Source organism: Sesamum indicum, linkage group LG1 (genome assembly GCF_000512975.1).
Source record: "Sesamum indicum cultivar Zhongzhi No. 13 linkage group LG1, S_indicum_v1.0, whole genome shotgun sequence".
Taxonomy (NCBI): domain Eukaryota; kingdom Viridiplantae; phylum Streptophyta; class Magnoliopsida; order Lamiales; family Pedaliaceae; genus Sesamum; species Sesamum indicum.
Window position 1 is genome coordinate 15,535,352 of NC_026145.1, and position 21,930 is coordinate 15,557,281.

The 21,930-nt window shown below is 33.2% G+C and overlaps 2 protein-coding genes across 4 annotated transcripts; one reads left to right on the top strand and one right to left on the bottom strand.

Annotated features, from left to right (window-relative positions):
- On the top strand, positions 6,689-12,951 carry LOC105169078 (protein DETOXIFICATION 43). Of its 3 annotated transcripts, none has more exons than XM_011089368.2 (13): positions 6,689-6,837; positions 9,726-9,863; positions 10,057-10,178; positions 10,378-10,853; positions 10,936-11,071; positions 11,199-11,295; positions 11,386-11,486; positions 11,572-11,735; positions 11,847-11,918; positions 12,016-12,132; positions 12,220-12,315; positions 12,417-12,538; positions 12,621-12,951. In XM_011089368.2, exons 2-13 carry the CDS (start codon positions 9,784-9,786, stop codon positions 12,691-12,693), a joined length of 1,656 nt encoding a protein of 551 aa, XP_011087670.1. In that variant the 5' UTR covers positions 6,689-6,837; positions 9,726-9,783; the 3' UTR covers positions 12,694-12,951. The 3 variants fall into 3 exon arrangements, with proteins under 3 accessions (XP_011087670.1, XP_020553048.1, XP_011087661.1); XM_020697389.1 differs by lacking the exon at positions 6,689-6,837 and adding an exon at positions 8,186-8,316; XM_011089359.2 differs by lacking the exon at positions 6,689-6,837 and having other exon boundaries at positions 9,451-9,863.
- Positions 14,741-18,681, bottom strand: LOC105169095 (zinc finger CCCH domain-containing protein 30-like). The gene is made up of 2 exons (XM_011089389.2): positions 18,313-18,681; positions 14,741-17,280 (listed from the first exon to the last, which is right to left on the bottom strand). The coding sequence occupies exon 2, from the start codon at positions 17,267-17,269 to the stop codon at positions 15,071-15,073; it is 2,199 nt and encodes a 732-aa protein (XP_011087691.1). The 5' UTR covers positions 17,270-17,280; positions 18,313-18,681; the 3' UTR covers positions 14,741-15,070.

Sequence of the window (21,930 nt, forward strand, 5' to 3'; positions counted from 1 at the left end):
TTCAATAAACGACACCACCACCTAAATATAAAATTATGTATTATTATAGTTAAAAATTAAAAATTTGTAATGAATATAATAATTAATTACAGTGGTCTAATGATTATTGATTTGTGTATGTAAAGCCATAATATTATTTATAACTAAAAAATATGATGGCAAATATTTTAATAATAACTAAAATTATAGTAAAAATTAATTAATTATGGGCGTAATTTAAATTTTCGCATTGATTTGTTCGATGTGGTTTTCAATTTGTATTCATTTGTAATGTAAAAAATAATTTATTTTTTTTGTAGCGGCAGTCATAAATTTTCGGTCACCTTTAACAACAGCGATTAATTAAAAGAAAACTGAAAAAAGATATATAATAAGAAATAATAAATAGAAGAAACTTTATGTAGAAAGGACAGAAGTGCGTAAAGGGAAAAAGGTTAAGTATGCACTAAGGAAGTCGATGGTGCATATAAAAGACATTCTTAATTAATGATTTGAATGACAGATTCTGCGTCTGTCTCACTTAGTGTTAATTCCATTAACATTATTTTAAATGGAGATTATAACATGTAGAGTTCACCAAAAGAGACATTTTTCTTTTCTTTTTTTTTTTTATGTTACACAAAATGAGAAGGTAAAGATGGTACGTACAGAGTAGGGATAGTGAAATTAAAATTGCAGTTCGTAAAATTTATTTGATTTGGTCGAGATCGTCGATGTGCCCAATGACACCGATATTTTTGACTGGGATAGGGTTTGTTGTCTCAACACGTAGGGAAATGGAGTCCATGAGGTCCTCAACAGGAATTGTATGACTTGATCTGAAAAGCAAGTCAAACTTGCTGAAATGATTCTCAACTAAAATCCTCTCATACTGAAGTCAGATCCGTGATAGAGTAAAATAGAATCAAAAAACTAGAACTCATAGTAATAAATGCATACCTTCCCAGATGGAAATTCATCAGTATCATGAAAGGTCAATTGTCTGAGGTTGTACGAAGTCAAGTGTCTCCACGAGAGTCCTCAGATGAAAAAAGCATCAACGGCTGTTCTCTAGGGTTGTCGGGTCGGCCGGCTCAAGTACGACCGGGCCCCGAGTGGAGTTTAGTTCTATTAGGTAATTTTAACCTTTTTTCAGGAGTAATAAGATCTTTTTAGGGATTTTTACCAAAAGAGCCATCAATATCTTACTAAAACAAACTAAAAATACAAAGGAAAAAAGAGAATGTGAAAAACCTCTGATCGACACATCATTAAGATTCAAATATGGACATCTTATCCAAAAATAAGGCCCTGATATACCATAATTAACTTATCCCTTATAATTAATGGAAAAATAAAAAAATTGCATTACATAAAGAAAAACATCCCTGATGAGTATGCACATACCACCCCTGCAAAAAGACCAAAACACCCTTCATTAAGGGCATTATAGTCATCTCGCGATTAGGATCCGCGTGTTTTGTAGCGGATGGGTCGTAGTTGACCCGACCCGGATCGCACAGACTGACCAAAGACCCGGATGATGACAACCGTTCGATCAGAACACACACCGATAAGATAAGGCCACGTGGCCCAGTACTTGACGTACAACTGTGTTCTATAAATAGACCCCGATGCGCCATAAATGAGGTAACTGTTGTGCATTAATTGAGTTCGAACTTTGAAATCGCATATATTTCTCTCGATCAACCTAACTTGAGCGTCGGAGGTCATTGTCGGGGACGTGCCCGACGAGCTTACGGTTCGTGTTTTATTCTCAGGGGACCCAAAATCTGGTTCGGAAAAGTTAATCCGTCTACAGTGAGATCGTCTCAGGAGATCGAATAATTCGACCCGAATCAATCCCAAAATTAAATAAATAAAGGATAAACGAAGTTTCCTATGGATTAGTGGTATGCATTAAGTGGCCACTACGAGGTGTGTGGAGGAATCTAGAAGTTGCACAATTTTTTGGGGATATTAATTAATTAAAAATTTATGGAATTGGGCTTGTGGTTGCCACACGCACATCTCCAATTATAAACAACACAAACCCTCAACTCTATATGTTCACATAAAATTTGAATAATAACAGATTCCTAAGTGTTTGTTCCATTAACATTTAATTTTGATTAAAATAATATAATTAGGTTTGCCTAATTAAGATGGAAATGAGATTAATATATATTATGTATGTAACGTTTCATTTCAAAAAGTTAAAGAGCAATATTTATATCCTGTTAGGGCATTTCTGCTACTTTGGTGCGTGCACTTATCATCTTGAATTAAAAATGTCGACATTGTTATGTTATGTTATCAACATTAATCACCCAATTTGATTATTGCCATGCACGGGACATTCATTTCCATACTCCACATGCTTAGGTTGCTTTTGGACCCAACGATTACAAAAACATTATGTATTTTTGTTACGATTAATTATATATTGATCAAAATGTGTATCAATTTTCAATAAAATATAACTCAAAATGAGAGTTTGGGGTTCGATTTGAAGTCCTTTGTGACTTGGAATTGCCCGAAAAAATACATAAAAATTGTATTGTGTTAAATTAAATTAAATTAATACTGTGATGTTGAACAAGTTTATATATATTTTTGACATAGGACGTATGTTTATGAGTTAAATAAAAAAATTTCATTTTAAATAGGTTTCGAAGACGAATTTTAGATGATAATTTGTAGAAATTAATATGAGTTGAGTAAAGTGAAAAAACAAAAAAACACCTAAATTATGTAAAAGGAAAAACACTTGCAGATTAACTTAATTGACACTAAATTCAACTTTTAACAAACGTTGCTTTCAGTCTCTCTTGTACCTTACAGTTCATTGGTTGCTTTATTGCGCTGTTACATTACTACAATATGATAACAACATTCGAACGTGTCCAAAATCCAGGAGATGGCATTACACTTGTTCAGTGGAATTAACCTCTTTAGAACAATGAAAAAAGTAAAGTTAGGGCAAAAATTTAAATTATTAACTCATTACTTTCCCTCACACACACACGTACACATGTTTGTGTGTGAAAGTGATAATTTACATAAGTTATCAAGTGGGAGAGAAAAGTACATAACTGAATGAAAGAGAAGCAGTACAATGGAGCCATTGGCTTGGTTTTCAATATCAGCTGCTACCTTTATTTCTTTTTTTATTTAATTCGGTAAATACGTACCGCTACTATTTTCATATCTTCTTTTTATGCGAAAAATACAAACAATGAAAAAATAAATAGTGATTTACCTCTTTATATCTTTTAAAATACAACAATTTACCTCCCTATATTTTTTTAAAATAAAGCAATTTATCTCCCTGTATAAGGAGGTAAATTGCTTCATTTTAAAAAGTACAATGTAAATTGCTATATTTTTTTTATAGGGGGTAATATACTCAATTTCAATATCACATAGGAGTAAATTGCTATTTACCCTTCTTTTATATATATATATATATATAATAAAGTGCATGGCCATCTTTGTAACCTTATCACCCGAATAATTTATTTAATTTTTTTAATTTAAAAGAAAAGTTTACATTCCCTATTTAAAGATCGAAATGAAAGCTGCACCAACCCAACTACGTACATACCCTATCACTTCTATATTAATTGCCCAATTACAATTCCAATAATATATAATTTTGTCGTCATATCACGCCATCCATACATGTATATAATACATAATATTTTATATTTTAAAATATATTATAAATAAATATATATATAAAACATCACACAGAAAAAACTAAAAGAAAGATAGAAAGCAACAAAAAAAAATTATTGACATAATAATAAAATTGGTGCCGCGCTGTCATAAGCATCGTTTGTAAGAGAAAAAGACCATATATTAATATTAGATATATATATATATGTATGTATTGTAGCCCAATTTGTTCTAGCTGTATTTTATGATAACATTCATTAGTTTTTTTTTTTTTATAAAATTTATAAATTGTAAAACATTTTAATATTTTTGGAAATGTAAATGATGCTACAAAATGTGTCCAAAAACCTATAATGCCTGCATTTTTATTATACGGAAGGATTTGGATGTTGGCTATTGTTTCTACAAGTGTAGTCAAAATATTAGCTATGCTCAAAATCATAACGAATGTTTTGGCTATGACTTAAAACCATGGCAAGTATTGATTAATCATGGTAAAAATTTAAATTTTTGCTTTAATTTTATTTAATCGTAATTAATAATATTGATTTATCATAATTTTTGAGCCGTAGTTATTAATGGTATAGCAAAAATTCAATTTTTCTTGCAGTGAGATATAATTTTTTTACCAATTTGTATCATGGGTTAATGATTAACTATGTCTAATTAATAAATCCATGAATTTCAATTACATTATGTCAACTATGTGTTAGGGGCATACAAGATTAGATTAGTATTTTACCTTCTTTTCTAACCATAAAACTATTTACAGCAATTTCTGAATACGCTTATTTCCTTGTCATTAACTGCAAACTAATTACATTATTAGTAACACTAACACCTTTTGTTTTTGTAACTTACATGTCATCATATGTGTTGCCATTCAATTCTTATCCTCATTTCCGTACAATATATATATATATATATATATATATATTTCACACACACACACACACACAATTGCATGCACTTGTTATTTATTAATCACAAGAATTTAATTAGTGCTAATTAAATTGGTAAAAGTTAGGTAATTTAGCCCCCAGGGGGTTGGGGTTGGGGGTGGGGAAATGGTGGAATCATACGTGCTCCATATTTGCAAAAGTTGTGATTGGAACCAATTAAATTGAGTTGAATAGAGGGCACCAACTTCATCAAAATATAATGCAATTTTGTCTATTTGTATGATTTATTAGCGGAGTGGGTACGTACGTGACTGCTGGAATTCCACCTTTTCATATAATCACATCAATGCCCTATATCTTTTCCCCATTTCTCCATAAATTTATACCTTACCCTCGTTGATGACAGTCTTAACGATTTGGACTCAAAATTTTCTATAAAAAATTTTGCCTTTGAATCTGAATATGGGTATAAGAACCCACGTATCCACAATATGCATTTATTTTTCCCGTTCTTTTTTTTTTTTTTTTTTGTCTGTAAATGTGACAAATGAATGCCTATGTTTTTAATTAATCCATTTATTATTTGGGATATGTATATACCTTGATACGTGACATTTAGACATTTTCCAACAACTCCTAAGGATGTAACTAAAGTTCTTTCTCGTTGAAGTATTAATGAAATAATTGATCTATTTCAATGTTGTAAATTATGTAATGCACAATTTGGGTGACCCGTCATATCAACTCATAATAGTCAAGTCATCTGACGTGCACTTATCTTTTGAGGACATTAAAAAATTTAAAATTATGTAATGTTTACTTTGATTAAAGTCGTGTTTTACTGGAAAAATCTAATGTTACCAAGAAGAATACCTTAAAACATGTATTTGTATGCATAACATCTTTTAACTTTATCTAATAGAAGATGATAGCACCACACTCAACATCATCAGTCCTCCAATCAAAGAGTTCAAAAAGAATATCAGACCTGATTTTTCACACACGACCTAAATGATGTGGTATATATATAATTCTCCATTCCAAATATTACAAGTCTTGATGTGAAATTAAAGATGAAGTATTGTATTTTGAATATCTTAATTAAAAAAAAAAAAAAAAGAAAAGTGTTACTTCACAAACCACAACTAAAAGAAGTGTTCATTTCATTAATCCTCGTTGAGTTTTCATCTAATTTTTTAAGTTGATTTGATCAAAATGCCCTTTTGGATTATGCATTATAATTTTATGTATATTTTAAAATACTTTTATGGACTAATATTTCTCATAGATTATTTATTTACTACCTATTATATTTTTTCAATTTTTTTTTTTACTTTTTAAACAATTTCAGTAAGGGTAAAGTAGTAATATTCACCTCATCGTCTAGGGCTACATAATTATTTTTCATTTTGAGGGGGTAGTTGTAATTTTTTCAACAACGAGGAGACATTCGTAATTATGCTAAATTTAAGTGGAGGTAGCTGTAACTTACCCTATTTTATATTATCGAGTGGTGAGGTTGAAGTCTTACAACTAAGAAATTATAAGTTTGAGTCCTATGCATGAAAATATTTAGTCTACTTCTGATAGTACTATATTTTTCTCTGTTTACCTTGAATTTTATAATAAGATATGTTGGTTGATTTAAAAGTACCGATATAATTTTTTAAAAAAAAATCAATAATTCTAAAAAATTAATTGAATTTCTTTTTATTTCCACTCAAAAGATATTAATTAAATTGACCGGTCAATCATAATGGATGACTACACTTATGTCATCATTATCACTAACCCATATGAAGCATGACATAATGAAATTTAATTTAGTTAACGAAATTGTATTTCTATATACGTAACTTCAAAATTATGGGTTGAATCGATGTACAGATATTAATTTATTTTAATAATTATTATTGATAAATTACAAATATTACACTATATTACTAATATATGAGATTTACGATGTTATCATAATCAATTCATTAAAAAAAGAATCATAAAATATACATCTCACTCAGATTTAATTTATGTCTAATCTCAAGAACTCAAATAAAATATCTCTCTCTCTCTCTCTCACACACACACACACACACAATTTGAGGCATAATTCTGATTTTGAATTGATTGGGAGAGGCAAAATTAAAGTGAAGTGAAGAAAGGTGGGGGTATATATATAAAGGGTAGGGGAGTGATGGTTAAGGTGCTTCAGACCTTTGTCATCAGAGAGAGAGAGAGAGAGAGAGAGAGAGAGAGACGGAGAGAGATAGAGAGAGAGGTGAGTACTATATTACCTACTTCCATGTTTTCTTATGAATGTATGCATGCAGTTAATCACTTTTATCTGTATTACTACGTACACTTGTCATTTTACTTCATTCTATTTTGTTTTGGTAATGATGGTAATTAAATACCAAGAATTTTATTTTATTTTTTTAATTGATGCTTAATCTATATTTAACTTTTTTACTTCTCAACGAGAGTCGTTATTCTTGCTCGAGTCCCACCAAAAATATGGTATTTATCATTTTTAAGTGATTGTAATAATCAATAAATAATTTTATTTTTTTTGTTAATTATTTATATGTAATTAGGATTTAATTGCTACAAGTTTTCTACATGTCTTTCCACTAAAAAAAATATGGTATTTTGTAATAAGTGATTATTATAGTATTTGAGTAAAAAATTGTGATAGTATTAATTAACTACGGTTCCAAAATGACTATTAGCCAAAAAAACTAGTCTTTTACTTTTCGCAATGTAATCTCTTTGTGATTTTGGTTTCATTATTTTTTTAACTCATCATATTGCATTTCATAATTCCAAAAAATCTACAATTTTAGTCTCAAACCTTAATTCCGTTTATATTTTTATGAAAACAACCTTAATTCCTCACAACTAAAACCAATGGAAATATAGACAAAAAATCAAGGCAAATGTAAGAACTTATATCTGGCCATAATAAATAGTATTCATATATCATTAGTTTAAATTGTAGTGATATATAATATAAGGAATTTATAATTCTTTGTTTTTGGTGACTTATATATATGTCTAATTAGTAGAAATCTTAGTATTGTACTAATTATTACATTTTAATATATATTAATAAAGAAATAGCAGATTAATGATAAGAATAATTATAATCTGAGCACCACTTATCATCATCTCTCCTTGTCGTCTTCTTGCCATTATAGTGATGATTACTATCTTTTTTAATGATAAATTATACATGTAATAGGACAAACCTGCACTATTATGAAAAAAAAAGTGATTATTTCCTGTAATACAGATTATTTTACGACTTAAAAGTTATAAAATCTCAACTTCGTCAACTGAACTAGGTCTCGTTGGTCATTCCTAACCATTTAACCAAAGGTAAATTTTTCTAAGAATGTTGATGTAATTATACGTTAATCACATGTTAGCATAATTATATTAAACAAATATTCACACACAATGCAGTCATGGAGCTCAGTCTCGCCAACCACAGTTGTAATATGAATCCTTCAACTTGTGAACTTATATTATGAACCAAGAATGAACAAGTTATGTAAGAAGTTCTGCTGTTTAGTGAAGAATCACATGTTATCAACCTTAGTGTTAATGAGGAACTACTAAGTTTTTGAGCAGCCAGTGCAAAATTTGGCATTAACATAGAAGAGACTGTTCTTGCAAGCCTAGGAAGACGGTTTTCGACCCATTCGGGGGAGTGATGGAGAAAGCTCGTGTATACACACAAACTTGTCCGAGCGTTGTAAGATGGATGTTTCGTTTCGTTTAACGTTAGGACAGTAATTTAACGGCCCTTTGATAACTTTAACTGTGTTGTTCCAACAATTTATGATCAAATGCATTCATTCACCTCTGTAAGCACACTGAACACCAACATTTTAGCCCATGTATTAATTAATTGTTCTTGATCAGCTATTAGGACAAACTCAGTTTAATGTGGAATAGTATCAAAGTATTAGGTAGTTTCTTTTTCTATGCTGATCCATTTGTCCGGTTCTACCGTACAATCTTTTCAAGTTTTGAGGTGTTTGGCGTGCTAAATTTTGGTCTCAATGACATCTGTGAAGCATATATAGGATGTCGACTTACGGACTTCTCCAAGTTCAATAGTTTCTTCAGAATCAGTTGTAAGGTTCCTACATTATTTGTTTCTTCAGGGACTTGTCTGCATTTTTGGCTTTTCCCCTTGAACTACGTGGCTGGAGCCGGGTTCAAGGCAGTTTTTAAACAAATCTTGGGGGATTAACTGAGGAGAGGGAGGTGGGAATCTTTGTAGGGAAGAAAAAGCTACTCATACATGGACAGAAACTCCTTCTCTTTCATTATCTTGCCTCTTTGTCCAGTTCTCTTTTGATGATAATGATATTTGTAAGAGTAAAATATGCTGATTAAAGGGACTGTGAATCTGCTAGAAAAGTTCAACATTCAGGGAAGTCTGAACTGGGGAAGGCTCTGCTATTTCTCAGTGGTTTTACTAAGTTCTCATACCATCATTCACGGACTTACTTTGCATACCGTCCCTGCATTAGTAATAATACTTTAGATTATGGGACCGGTCCTAAGTATGCCTTCCGGTGTATCTAGTAACAAATACAGCAGATGACCACGATTTACCTGCTACATACAGACTGGGAGAAGTGAAAAGGCAATAATACAAGTTTATAAGACAAGTTTTTGTTCGTTTCTTACTCTTTGGGGCGAGTGGGAGAAGTTAGGTATAGTTGTATGTGCAACTTTTCACATTTCTCGAGCTTCTGGCTTATCAGTTAAAGTATAATTTTTTATGGCAATGCTCTTTTCCAACTAAGGAAGGTATGTACTCTGGAAAAACATATTAAAACATCGTCTGATGTGGAATGTGTCTGGTTTGCTTAACTTTTCAAAATGCAGACATTATCCCGGTTGTCTTGATTGAAATGAACAAGAGTCCTGTAAATTCATAGGAAATCTCAATGTTGGTTTTATTCTTTATGTTGTTTAAGCAATGCTGCAGACATTTTTCGGATGTTAATGTCTTAGGGAAACTGTTTTTCGTTCGCCAATTCAGCATTTGAAGTGAACCACATATTGAACCTGGGCTTGTAGCGCTTCAGATTACAGCTTTTGAGTTTGTTCTTTGAGATGTAATTGTTGTATATTTTGTTGAAACAGCTGAGCTAGGGAAAACGCCGTGCATATACTACTGCTTATTGAGATACCGCTGATAATCATGGCTGACGATGCTGGTACGCTGCCTCCACCTGCCGCAAAGTGGAAGATTCCGATCTCTGTTTTCTTCAACGATGCTAGGTATAGTTTGTAATAATTCTGCTATCAAGGTTGTGCATTAAGGACAATCACTGATCTGATGGTCGATCATTATCTTATTCATGCATGCAGCTGTATGTTAGTGAAGACCTTGCTTTCTTGATTTAAATGCAAGTATTTCTCCTCTTTGAGTGCTTAAATTGTCCTATTTGCTTTCGTGCTGCCTGGAGCGCAGATGTGTTTTCAAAAGGGATGAACTCGGGGTGGAAATACTGCAGATTGCGCTCCCTGCAGCCCTGGCGTTGGCTGCTGATCCAATAGCATCTCTGATTGACACCGCGTTTATTGGCCATTTAGGTACAAATATTCACGTGTTTCACAACTCGGGATCGTTGAGGTTAATCATGTCGTTATCACGTTCATGTTTGCATTTCCCTCCTCATCTTCTGCTAGCATGTGTCTCTTGTTTTACAGAACTTGTACTTCTGTTCCATAGTAGAGAAATTTACTCATTACTAGTTTGATCCATGGAAGAATTTTCGCGCTGTTTAAACAGGTCCGGTTGAGATCGCAGCTGTAGGAGTTTCCATTGCTATATTCAATCAAGCCTCCAAAGTCACTATATTCCCACTTGTCAGCATCACTACTTCATTTGTAGCCGAGGAAGACACCGTCAACAGAATCAACGCTGAACAGCAAAAGGGCGACGACTTAGAGAAAGGATCCACCAAGAAAACAGAAACCAAACCAGCTGTGGTGCATGAAAACGATGCAACGAACAAAAACTTAGAGAAGGGTACTTCTACAATGAAGGACGATGCAAAAGATGAAGATCAAGAACTGAAAACAACCATATGTAAGTCTCTTGATGCTCCCAGCAGCAGTCCAGATAAGGAGAAAACAAAGAGTGAGCGTCGACATATTCCTTCAGCATCTACTGCACTGGCTCTGGGAGGTGTTCTTGGACTCCTTCAGACCATATTCCTCATATTTCTCGCGAAACCGTTCTTAAGTCTCATGGGCGTGAAATCAGTAAGTGTTGTACATGTTACTGCATTCCTTGTACTTATGTTATCCTTGTTATTAATACATATATGTCCACATGATCAAATAGGGATCTCCAATGTTATCTCCAGCACAGAAGTATCTAACGATAAGGTCACTTGGGGCGCCAGCTGTTCTTCTGTCTTTAGCCATGCAAGGGGTCTTTCGAGGATTTAAGGATACTAAAACTCCTCTTTATGCAACAGGTAAGAGAAAAATTTCGACTTCGGACTGTTCTTGTCTTCCTTTCTTTTTGTTACAAGAAATGCATCTTGGATTTGTTGTGGTATTCCTTTCTCAAGTTGTTCTTATTCTCTATCTGTTAACTAACAGTTGCAGGAGACTTAACCAATATTATCTTGGACCCGATTTTCATATTCGCTTGTCGATTGGGTGTGAGCGGTGCAGCCATCGCTCATGTCCTATCGCAGTAAGTACTTCACTATCATCAACTAATTAAACAGAGTATTGCTGACACTCTCTTCACTCTTATATATGATCTACTTTGGTTTTTTTTCAGGTACTTAATCTCTCTGATTCTCTTGTTCAAGTTAATGAAACAAGTTGATCTGCTACCTCCCAGCATTAAAGATTTGCAGTTGAGCAAATTTCTCAAGAATGGCAAGTTTTTACGAATTATTCGTTGAACAGACAAAACAAGACTACATAAGCCCATTTTTCATATATATAGTTTGTCCGTTTGCAGGTTTCCTGTTGCTAGCAAGAGTTGTAGCTGCAACCATTTGTGTGACTTTGGCAGCATCAATGGCTGCAAGGCTCGGCCCTACTCCGATGGCTGCCTTTCAGGTATGCTTGCAGGTATGGATGACATCGTCACTTCTTGCTGATGGCTTGGCTGTTGCTGGACAGGTAAACAAACTACCAAGAAAATGAGCTCTATATTATCCAAGAATGATTGTTCTTTATAAGTAGTGCTAAAGTAAGGTTTAAAAAACAATGATCTGGTTTGAATCATTCTAGGCCATCCTTGCTTGTGCATTTGCTGAGAAAGACTATCAGAAAGCTACAGCTGCTGCAGCCCGAGTGCTGCAGGTATTGTTCGTTCAGACACCGTTGTTTCCTACAGTTATCAATTCCAAACAAGCTCATAGATAAGAGCAAATAACTATCTGGGTTTTGTATTACACAGATGGGATTTGTACTAGGACTCGGCCTCGCCCTTCTCGTTGGACTTGGTCTCCAGTTCGGATCAGGAATATTCACCAAGGACAAACACGTTATTCATGTCATAGCCATAGGCATCCCGGTACTGATCACTCCACAGTTACTGTCCTAAAACCGACCAATAACACGTTCGTTTTTCCACTTTCCTCACCACCTCTTTTTTCCTCAGTTTGTAGCAGCTACGCAACCTATAAACTCACTAGCATTCGTCTTTGATGGCGTTAACTTCGGAGCATCCGACTTCGCATATTCTGCATACTCCATGGTAACTATATACTCTCATAAATCTTCTGGATGTTTTTATTACAATGAATGAAGCAAAGATCATCAATGTTTATGAACTGTTTTCTTACTAAAACTTCTCAGGTATTAGTCTCCATAGCAAGCATTGGATCCTTGTTTGTTCTGTCCAAAACTAATGGCTTTGTCGGAATATGGCTTGCCTTAACCATCTACATGGGCTTAAGAACATTTGCTGGTTTCTGGAGGTAATTTTGCTAAAAGTTTTCGACATATATAATTAAGTAAAACAAACACGTTACTTACTGAATACTCCCAATATATCTGCAGGATGGGCACAGGAACAGGGCCGTGGCAATTTCTTAAGAGTCGAACGTTGCCATCAAACAACATATCATCGTAGAGTTTACGTGAACTCTGTAATAAAATCCGACTTAGGACGTTGTTTTTCCTAGGCCCTTTTCTGTCTATTGTTATTTTATATTGTTTATAGGGTAGAATCGTTCTTGTACTGCGTACGTACGTTCTGCCCTGTGTCCTGTACGATTATTCCTACATGTACTAGGGGTTATGTAAATAAAACATATGATGGTGACGACTCAATTTTGCTGCTGAATTTTCATCATTTTCTGTAATGATTCTGAGCTTTGTCACTATAGCAACTGGACTGTGAAATATACAAAATAGAGCCCTTGAAAGTTCACTTTTATCATAGAAAAAATTTGAAAAATACTCTTTATAAATTAGAAGTATAATCAAATATTTTTTATCATCAAAATTAGTCAAGAAAATGATTCAATAATAACAAAAAGAATTTAATGTTAAAATCAATATCGAGTTAATTAACAATGAAATTTTTTACTAAATTCATTGTTAATCTACGTTAGCAACAAAAATTCCACTATTTTACAAGAAATACATGTCATTGCTTTGAGCATTATTCCTTATGGTTATAGAGTATAATCACATAGATTGATATCAGAAGAGCATGAATTTAACATTAAAAATATGATTTTTTTTGTTTTTGTATATTATTTCTAATAAAAAGTTATAATATTTTTATGAATTTCTGTAGGTTGTGGCTAGTTTCTCGAATTATGAAGTTTATCGAATTTCCTAAAAAAGAAAAAGTGAAAATTATTAGGAGCGTTTGATAAAGACAAGTCAGGTAAAGTGAAGTGAATTTGGGGTTCATAAACATTAATTTTGTGTAGGGGAATTATTAGACATCATCATTGATTAGTATATTAAAATATCAAATATTAATAAACTAATTATACCAATAATTGTAAGCATGCATTTGGTGAATGACCCACACTAAATTCCACGGTGGACCACTTGAGTTGGAAATTATTTGAAAATTGAATTGAATCCAACTCAGATTTACTAATGAACTAAATATAATAATTTCTTCATTAGAAAGGCTCTCTTACAACATTTGGCTGATAAAAATACGTACATAATTTCAACTAAAATTACTTATTTAATGATGAAAGTAACAATATACTATTATAAGAGAGGATAACTACACCGTTCTTCTGAAATTTAATATAATTACACCTAAATCTCTTATAATTTAAAAAATTATATGAATACCCCTCATATTGTTTCTCTAACAAATAAATCCTCTATCAATTAAAATTTATTAAATTTACTGATATTAATAAAAAAATTGAATGAAAATTCTTATATAGCTACAATTGACTTATTATAAATTAAATATTTTTTTCTAACCAAATTATACTTGCAAATCTTAACATGCCAATGCATTTGAAGAGACATTCATCTCTATAAAGATAATTTGATGAATGTAACAAGAATAATTAGAAGTTATAAATTATAGTTTTTACTAAAACATGGATAGGTTGGAATTTAGTTGCAAAAGTAACAATTGAAAAGGTGAAACAATAAAACAAATATATATACACACCCCAAAAGTAAGTTTGAATGGTTCAATCACAGAATCAGACGCGGACAGAGTCTCATAGCCTAGAAGATAATGAGGTTGGTATTGGGGCAATCTGTAGAAGAGCTGATATCTTAGAGGGATGCATGAATAAAAACACGTAGACGTACCCCATTCCTAATTAATGGAAACAAACCCAAGGACAAATACATCCTCCATCCATCCCCCCATCAATTTCAGCATTGAGAGAGGCCCACAACCACCTCCCTCTCCCCACCTACTTTCATAATTCTAAGTAGAAATATGCATGCCCCACCCCATCTCCATCACATCTCAATTTTCTACACCACCTAATCTCACAAATACACAAGAGAAGAATACTCCCCTCCTTCCATTCTCCTATCACCGACCCCCCTCCATTCTCACTTTATTCCACCATTCTCTCCACTCCAAATCAACTACATAAGAATGCGTTATCCGTCAATACAAACTGCTTCATGCTTCACACACAAAGCCAGCAGATCAATCAAGCCCAAGTAATATATGAAAAGGGATAAAAAGAGGGAAATAACCTTAGAGCATTATAGAGTAGTACAAAAGAACATTGCCCAGACTTGGCTGGGTTTCTCTAGTACATCCCCAGGTAACAAATGAAAACTCATTGTCATAATAATCAACAAATGATTTTAAGGTTGAATACATATTTTGAAAAAATTAAATCCATTGTACCCATAAAACTTCCAGACTCCAGCATTATGCTGCTACCTTTTCGACTTCCACCTTTTCCACCAGCCAAAAAAAGAGCCGAAAAATTTTATATACTTCCTAAAAGTCTTGTCTGTCTAACCGAAAATGAATTTTCATGTCCTGTTTGCTAGGCAACGAGCTGGTCAAGTTGCATCTGCTCGAGCCAAGCCCCTAAAACAGAGTGATCAATGGAGTCAGTTTGAGAATTTGATTTCAAACACTCACCGGATGGCGCAGCACCAGAAACAGGTGCCGCAGGCTTGTCCGTCATCTCAGGTGGTGATTCTTTGACGAGAGATTGCACCCATGACAAATCAGGTTCTTCTCCATCATTTTTCAGTTCAAACGAAGATGATCTCTTCAGATGACCTTGATCTTCTCCACTCACCGACCAATCAACTTTCCCATTGGGGGAACCCCACTTAGACCAAGTAGTGGTTGGAGATCCAACAACTGGAACCCGGTTCGATCCAAGATCCCGCGAGCTGAGGCTACGCATGTGCTGCTGCTGCCTCTCACGCTGGGCAAAAGCCGAGAGACGAGCACTCATAGGGGACCCTGGTTCCATGCTTCTTGGTGACATCCGTGGAGATGAGACACCCAAAGAAGCCTGCAATAAAGGATGTTCAACATTTCTAGGAGAAAAAACATTAGTATTAATAGGTGGCAAAATGTTCTGCTGCTGCTGAAACTGATTAAGAACAGCTGATTTGTGTGAGGGAGAAAAAACACCAAAAGCCGCTGCCTGATCAGAATATCTCGGAGATGAGGCGATCTCAGCAGAAAAAAGCTCTTCAAGATTGGAAGGAGTTAGTGTTGTCTTAGACCTTCCAGCGCAATTCAACATAGCAGAACTGGGACGTGGCTGTGAAAAACATGCCAAATCATTCATAACCAGTTGCTGAGCATCATAATCCCGCAACACATTCAGGTCCTCTGGTGGAATGTCACGGGCACTAAGGGAAGACCTCAGGCGACTGGACTGGAGGTTGCTACCAGGAAGATGAAGGGTGGGAACATTTGGTTGAGGCCAAGCTGCAGGTGAATGAGAAATTCCATTTGCAGATGGGGACATGGTTTGATTGAATGCAGAAGGAGACATAACAGACTGTGAAGTGGGGGAACCAGGCAAAAGACTTAAAGCTGCAGCCATGTCCATGAAACTAGCTGCAGAGGCTGCTGACCTCGGAGAAGGAACACCAGATCCAGTAGAGACGTACAAGGGACGAAGCTCGTCCTGGGTGTGCGCAAAAAAGCATACCTGTCTGGCACAGCTTGTGCCGTCCTTGCACAGCCTGGTTCGATACTGGGCAGGATGTAGCCAGCACTCAAAAACCCCATGGGCATATTCACACATGTCCCCACGCCTACAAGCACCCTTTCTAAAATCAGGACAAGGTACACAACTGTAATGGTATTTCCTTGGGTCCCTTCTGCGAGCATTTTCTCCAGGGTGAACAAAAGGACACTCAGTCCAATCATGAGAATAGGCCCTCGAGCAAGGCCTGACCTTGAATGAAAACATACGAAACTCATCAGTTGAGTAGATGCTATTTCTGATGTCAGGTAGAGATGGATCCACGGGATATTGTTTCTTCTCTGATACAGAATTAACAGCAGTATCACTAAACTTAGGGGCTGTAGGAGAAGATGCAGAATCAGATGGTGAGCATGGAGACCCGCTCTCGGGCGATGATGATAATACTGGTGATGATGCATTAGAACTAGATAAGGAAACCCGTAAATTGCACGCACCAACTGATCCATCAGAACTATTGTTTATAAGCAAATCCTCAAGAGCAGCTTTAGCGCCAGGAAGCTTTGGAGGAATTACAAGCACATCAACAGGGCGTCGTCCAGTGACATCCTCTATATTAGGATCAGCCCCAGCAGATAACAGCAGCTTAACAACTTCAAATGCATTCATAGAGCCACCAGAAGCCGCACAATGGAGTGCGGTCCACTTGTCTTTGCCACAAGATCTATTCAAATCAACCTCAGGCAGAGCAACTATCAACTTCAACACATCAATGCTACCATAAGTAGCAGCTAACATCAAAGGAGTCCTTTCTTCCTGGGTGATCTGCTTCAAACCTTTCTTGCGTACATACCAAAGTCCAGCCTCATCAACCGCAGACAGGTCTAGCTCAATGGATCTCTTGAAAGCTTCAATGTCATTGTTCGCAGCATATTCAAGCAAACTTGAAAAGGAATCCTCCGTCTCCACAGACAAATTGTTTAAGTCTTTCATGTTGTTGGTTTTTTTATCAGCAGCCCCTTGGGTGGTAGAAGAATTTGAATTTGATCGTTCCGGCCCACTGCACATACTCTAATCAACTGCAAACCAACCACTGTTTTCAGTTTACTCAAGAAAATTTAAAATCCTGTATTCTTAGGAGAGTTATAGCTAAGGGAAAAGGTAACACTATCAAATGAAAAAGATAAAGACCAGAAGATGAGAACATAAGATTTAATTAGTGGTTTCAGTATAAAAACAAATCCACCAAGAACACCTGGTGTTAAAACTCAACAGAAAACCACAGAAAAGTAATAGCCAGTTCCATATATTGCTAAGGTAAGTACAAAAAGCATATTGGAACTCTTGATCATAGATAAAAAAAGGGGGAAAAGAAACAGTAGGCAACTAATTTTATAAGAATACCAACAAATAAGGCAGTGAAACGCTTTACAACCCTTAATTTAGACTAGGATAAATAAGAAAAGTGTCAACTATTATCATTATATTACAGAGAAAGCAATTGACTTGCATACCTACAATTGAGGCAGAAGATTCACACCGTTATATTCTTATCTTTAACGAAAAACAGAAAAATATCTCATCAAGGAGAATCAATAAAGCAAGAAGTCCATGTCAAGTAACAAAAATACTAATACCCAGGGGACAATATTAATGAGAAGTCAACAATAAAATCTAACTCTGGACCTCCATTTCAAAAAAGCGAAAAATTCTTACATGGTCACAAACTATACCGTGTGAGAAACGAATCTTCAAGTAAAAATAGGCATATATCACCAGATAATACTGCAGCTATATTTACCATCCACATTAACCCAAATAATCTGAAACCACCCTAAAGTAAAGATACTAAAAACAGACAAAAAAGCCAATTACAAAATCAAACCACCAAACAATACATCAATAGAAACCTAAGTAAGACACAAATCAAGCTCGAGAACGAAGGATACATCGCATCGGCACTTGGGAAAAATAATATTTTTAAGTCAAAATACAAAAACCTACACCGCACACCAAAGCAGATCAGCCTAAATAGAAGTCAACGACAACTCAACCCAGTAGCTCAACTGAAAAAATAAGAAAAGGCAGCCAAAAAGAGAAAATGAACTCACCAACGATCCCCAAAACCGAACCTTTCACCGAAGATCTGCAAATGGATCATATCACTCGCTCATTAATCAATCTACCAATTGAACCGGAAAAAAACCAAAAACAAGAACAAAAACATCTGCAACAGAAAAACCGATCTTCATCCTATAGATTTACAAGTTACAAACAAAGATCGTAGAGAAAAAAAGGTGAAGTTCTATGTGTACATACATACAGGGAGAGAGAGATAGAGAGAGAGTATGTATAGGTGGGGGTGGAGAGAAGAAAAATCGAGAGAAAGCGAAATGAGGGGAAGCTTGTTTTGTCCTGTGGCGTAGTGAGAGAAAAAGGTGTATTAGGTGAGTGTCTGTGTCTGTCTGTGTCTGTGTCTGTGTCCTTAGGAGAGAGAGAGAGTTTAAGAGAGAGTGGGGGGGTGGGGGAGCGGTTTTGAAATTGAAATGCAAATGGAGATGAAATTGAAATGCAAATGCAAATGTAAATGTAAATGTAAATGAAATGAGATTGAAATACCCGCGAAATTAAGTTGGAATGAATTGTCAAGTCCGGAAGTGGGTCCCCTGCGAGAGGGAAAAGGATTTGGGCGGTGTCGCCATGTTTCGTTTATTACTACTTTTTTCCACATTTATTTTTCTCCTAATTATTATCAAATACAAGTACACCATAATTTTAATAATTAATCATTATAATAACTAATTAATCATTATAATAACTAATACAATCAAATATTCACAATTATCAAACTATTATAAGAAGAATAATAACCAGCTACAAATTGGTAGAATTTTAAATTATAAAATCAGTGTTCTCAATCTAACCAATCAAACAAACATCACTGCTCTATTCCTCACAATTTACGTACTCTTTTTTCCACTATAAATTACATAATTTGATCATAGTATTATTTAATTTAATTTATTGTAAAAAAATTATTAAAAATATATTACAATTTTCATTACAATCGCTCAACGTTGGCTAACATTAAATAACCATATAATTTTTTTGTGTAAGCATAAGCTGATAAGTACTTAAAATAAATTTTGTACACAGATGTCACTACATTCCAACTTCTCGTTCAAGGGCAAATTGGTCATTGAAATACCGACTTTTTAAACATTTTATTTTTATTAATTCAAATGTAAAATAACACATTATTGCATAAAACAACGTATCCATATCCGCATTGTTCAGGTGGATGTTGATCACGAAACACAATGTACAATTATATATTATCCGCATTTGTAAGATTAAAATAGCAACTAACTTATGGAATTTCGAATGCAAAGTGCGAAAGAGTGAATAAGAAAGAGAGAAAAAGATAAGAACTCAAAGGATATATAAGTAATATTTAATTATTTGTATCAAAGATTAAGACAACATCAAACCTAAAAATATAAGTTCGAAATTATCAAAAAATATATATATATATATGCGTTAAGACAATCGAGGACCGGCCACCTAATTGTACATTTAAAGTAAATTAATCTCATGCTTTACTTGTAATCAAACACTAAGCAAACATTTTTTTTTACTATTTTTCTTTAATTTGTGGATCAGATAAGGACCTGAAACTCGTTTAAGATTGATTTGGTAGCTAATCCACCCATGTTTAACAAATTAATGAAGGATAATTAAGTGAATATCCTCATTGAAATTCAGAAATAAAATAAATTAGGAATTAGTAAATAAACAAATGAATTAATCCACGCACTAACTGTGGGAAATGAAGAATGCTTGTTTTCTTAAATGACTAACATAAATTTAATCAAATTAAATCAATTCTCTCACAAGAGATGTCCGGTGAGATGAGTACATAGGAGCTTTAAAGTTGTTGGAAGATATATAGATAATACAAGTGAAAAATAAAGATAAATAAGTGTATGTTCGAGATAGTATTATATTTGGATTTTTATTTTTTGATGTAATTTAAAATATTTTAAATTAAGTGGTGTAGGTTTGGTGTTGTGATTTGGAAGACAAAAACCATTGTATGTCTCTTTCATATTATATTTATATATATAAGTGTGTATATATGATATATAAAAAATTTAAAAATAAAAAAATAAATATTAAATTTTGTACCGAGAAATGCCCAAAAACAAAACCAAACATGAATTTAGGAATTTATCTTTCTCACTTCTACCACCCGTCCTTTCTAGGACAGTTAGGTGACGTAACTTTAATTTTTAATTCCAATAATATTAAATGTTAATTTATTTTTATTGGTAGGAGGTAATTTAAGTTTGAATTTCATAAACACGATTATTTATTTACTTTATATTATATGTATATTTAAATTGTTGGTTTGATTTTTAGTAAGTGTTATTTGACTGGTGTTGACATCAAAGTATAGATTTTTAGTAAAGTCCTTATAATTTGAAAAGTACATTTAGTATCGCTGAAGTCTGCTTCTATATAATAAATAAATTATTCCATTAATAAAAATTTATTAAATTTTTTGATATTAATTAAAAATAAAAAATATCTATACTTAACCCGATTGATTTATTACTAATTTATTGTTAGTCAAAAAAATAGTTTTATGACCAAATTAACTTGATATGTCTTCACATATTAATGCATATGAGAATGTAAATCTTCACCATTATAAGGGTAATATAGTCGGAAAAAAATTATTTAACTTGCAATAAGTCAGTAATAAATCAATAGACTGTAAATATCAATTTTCATTTAATTTTTTGTTAATATCAGCAAATTCAATGAATTTTATTTAACGAATGAACTTATTTGTTAGATGGAAGTAAATATAAGATGTGATAGATGTAATTTTTTAAACTACATAAAATTTATATATAATTACATTAAAGTTTAGACAAAAAAAGTATAATTATCCCAAAATATAAAACACTATAAACATAATTTTCTTTTTTAAAGAAAATAAGGAAAGTAAATAATTGTCAGAATTCAGATAAATGGATTATAGTCTGTTTATTTCATACCTTCCAAACGGGGGCCTTGTCTTTGGGGTTGGTCAAGTCAACCAGGGTGGAAGAGTTGACCATAGGACTCCAGACACTACCCACTTTTGATTTGTCATAAAAAAAAATAAAAAAAAGAAATTTTAATTGTATAAATCATTTTTATTTATTGAGTAATTAACAATTATTTATATTCTAATAAGAATATAATTGGTTGGTTGTAGATATTTAATATTGATAATTGATATATTTATTATTAATAATTAAAATTTATGATGTAATTAAATGATTTATTTGAAAAATAAATATAACTAAATAGCATTAATGAATCTAGCTTGTGCAATACGTCCATCGAATATGGGACGTTGGATTTTTCAATTAATGAAATCACCATCAAATTTGTAAACTTTTAATAATTACTATAATACACATATGAATAATACCTAATATGATATCCTATGTATATTCACATATTCGGATAAGAATAAAAATATATTTATCCTTTATTCAAAGGTATAATAATTTAAAATATATTCATATTCAACGCGTTTAAATATAACTTTTTAAAAAATTAAAGTAACAAAAAGTTAAAAGAAAATGGAAGAATACATTTAAACAAATCAAATAAATAAAAAATTATTATAGAAATATATATATATATATATATTTCTTTTTTAAGAAAGT

Coding starts and splice junctions, on each gene's coding strand:
- LOC105169078 (XM_011089368.2), top strand. CDS start 9,784: ATGGCTGACGATGCTGGTACGCTGCCTCCACCTGCCGCAAAGTGGAAG. Junction 10,854..10,935: donor GTCTCATGGGCGTGAAATCA/GTAAGTGTTGTA, acceptor ATGATCAAATAG/GGATCTCCAATGTTATCTCC. Junction 12,539..12,620: donor ACATTTGCTGGTTTCTGGAG/GTAATTTTGCTA, acceptor ATATATCTGCAG/GATGGGCACAGGAACAGGGC.
- LOC105169095 (XM_011089389.2), bottom strand. CDS start 17,269: ATGTGCAGTGGGCCGGAACGATCAAATTCAAATTCTTCTACCACCCAA.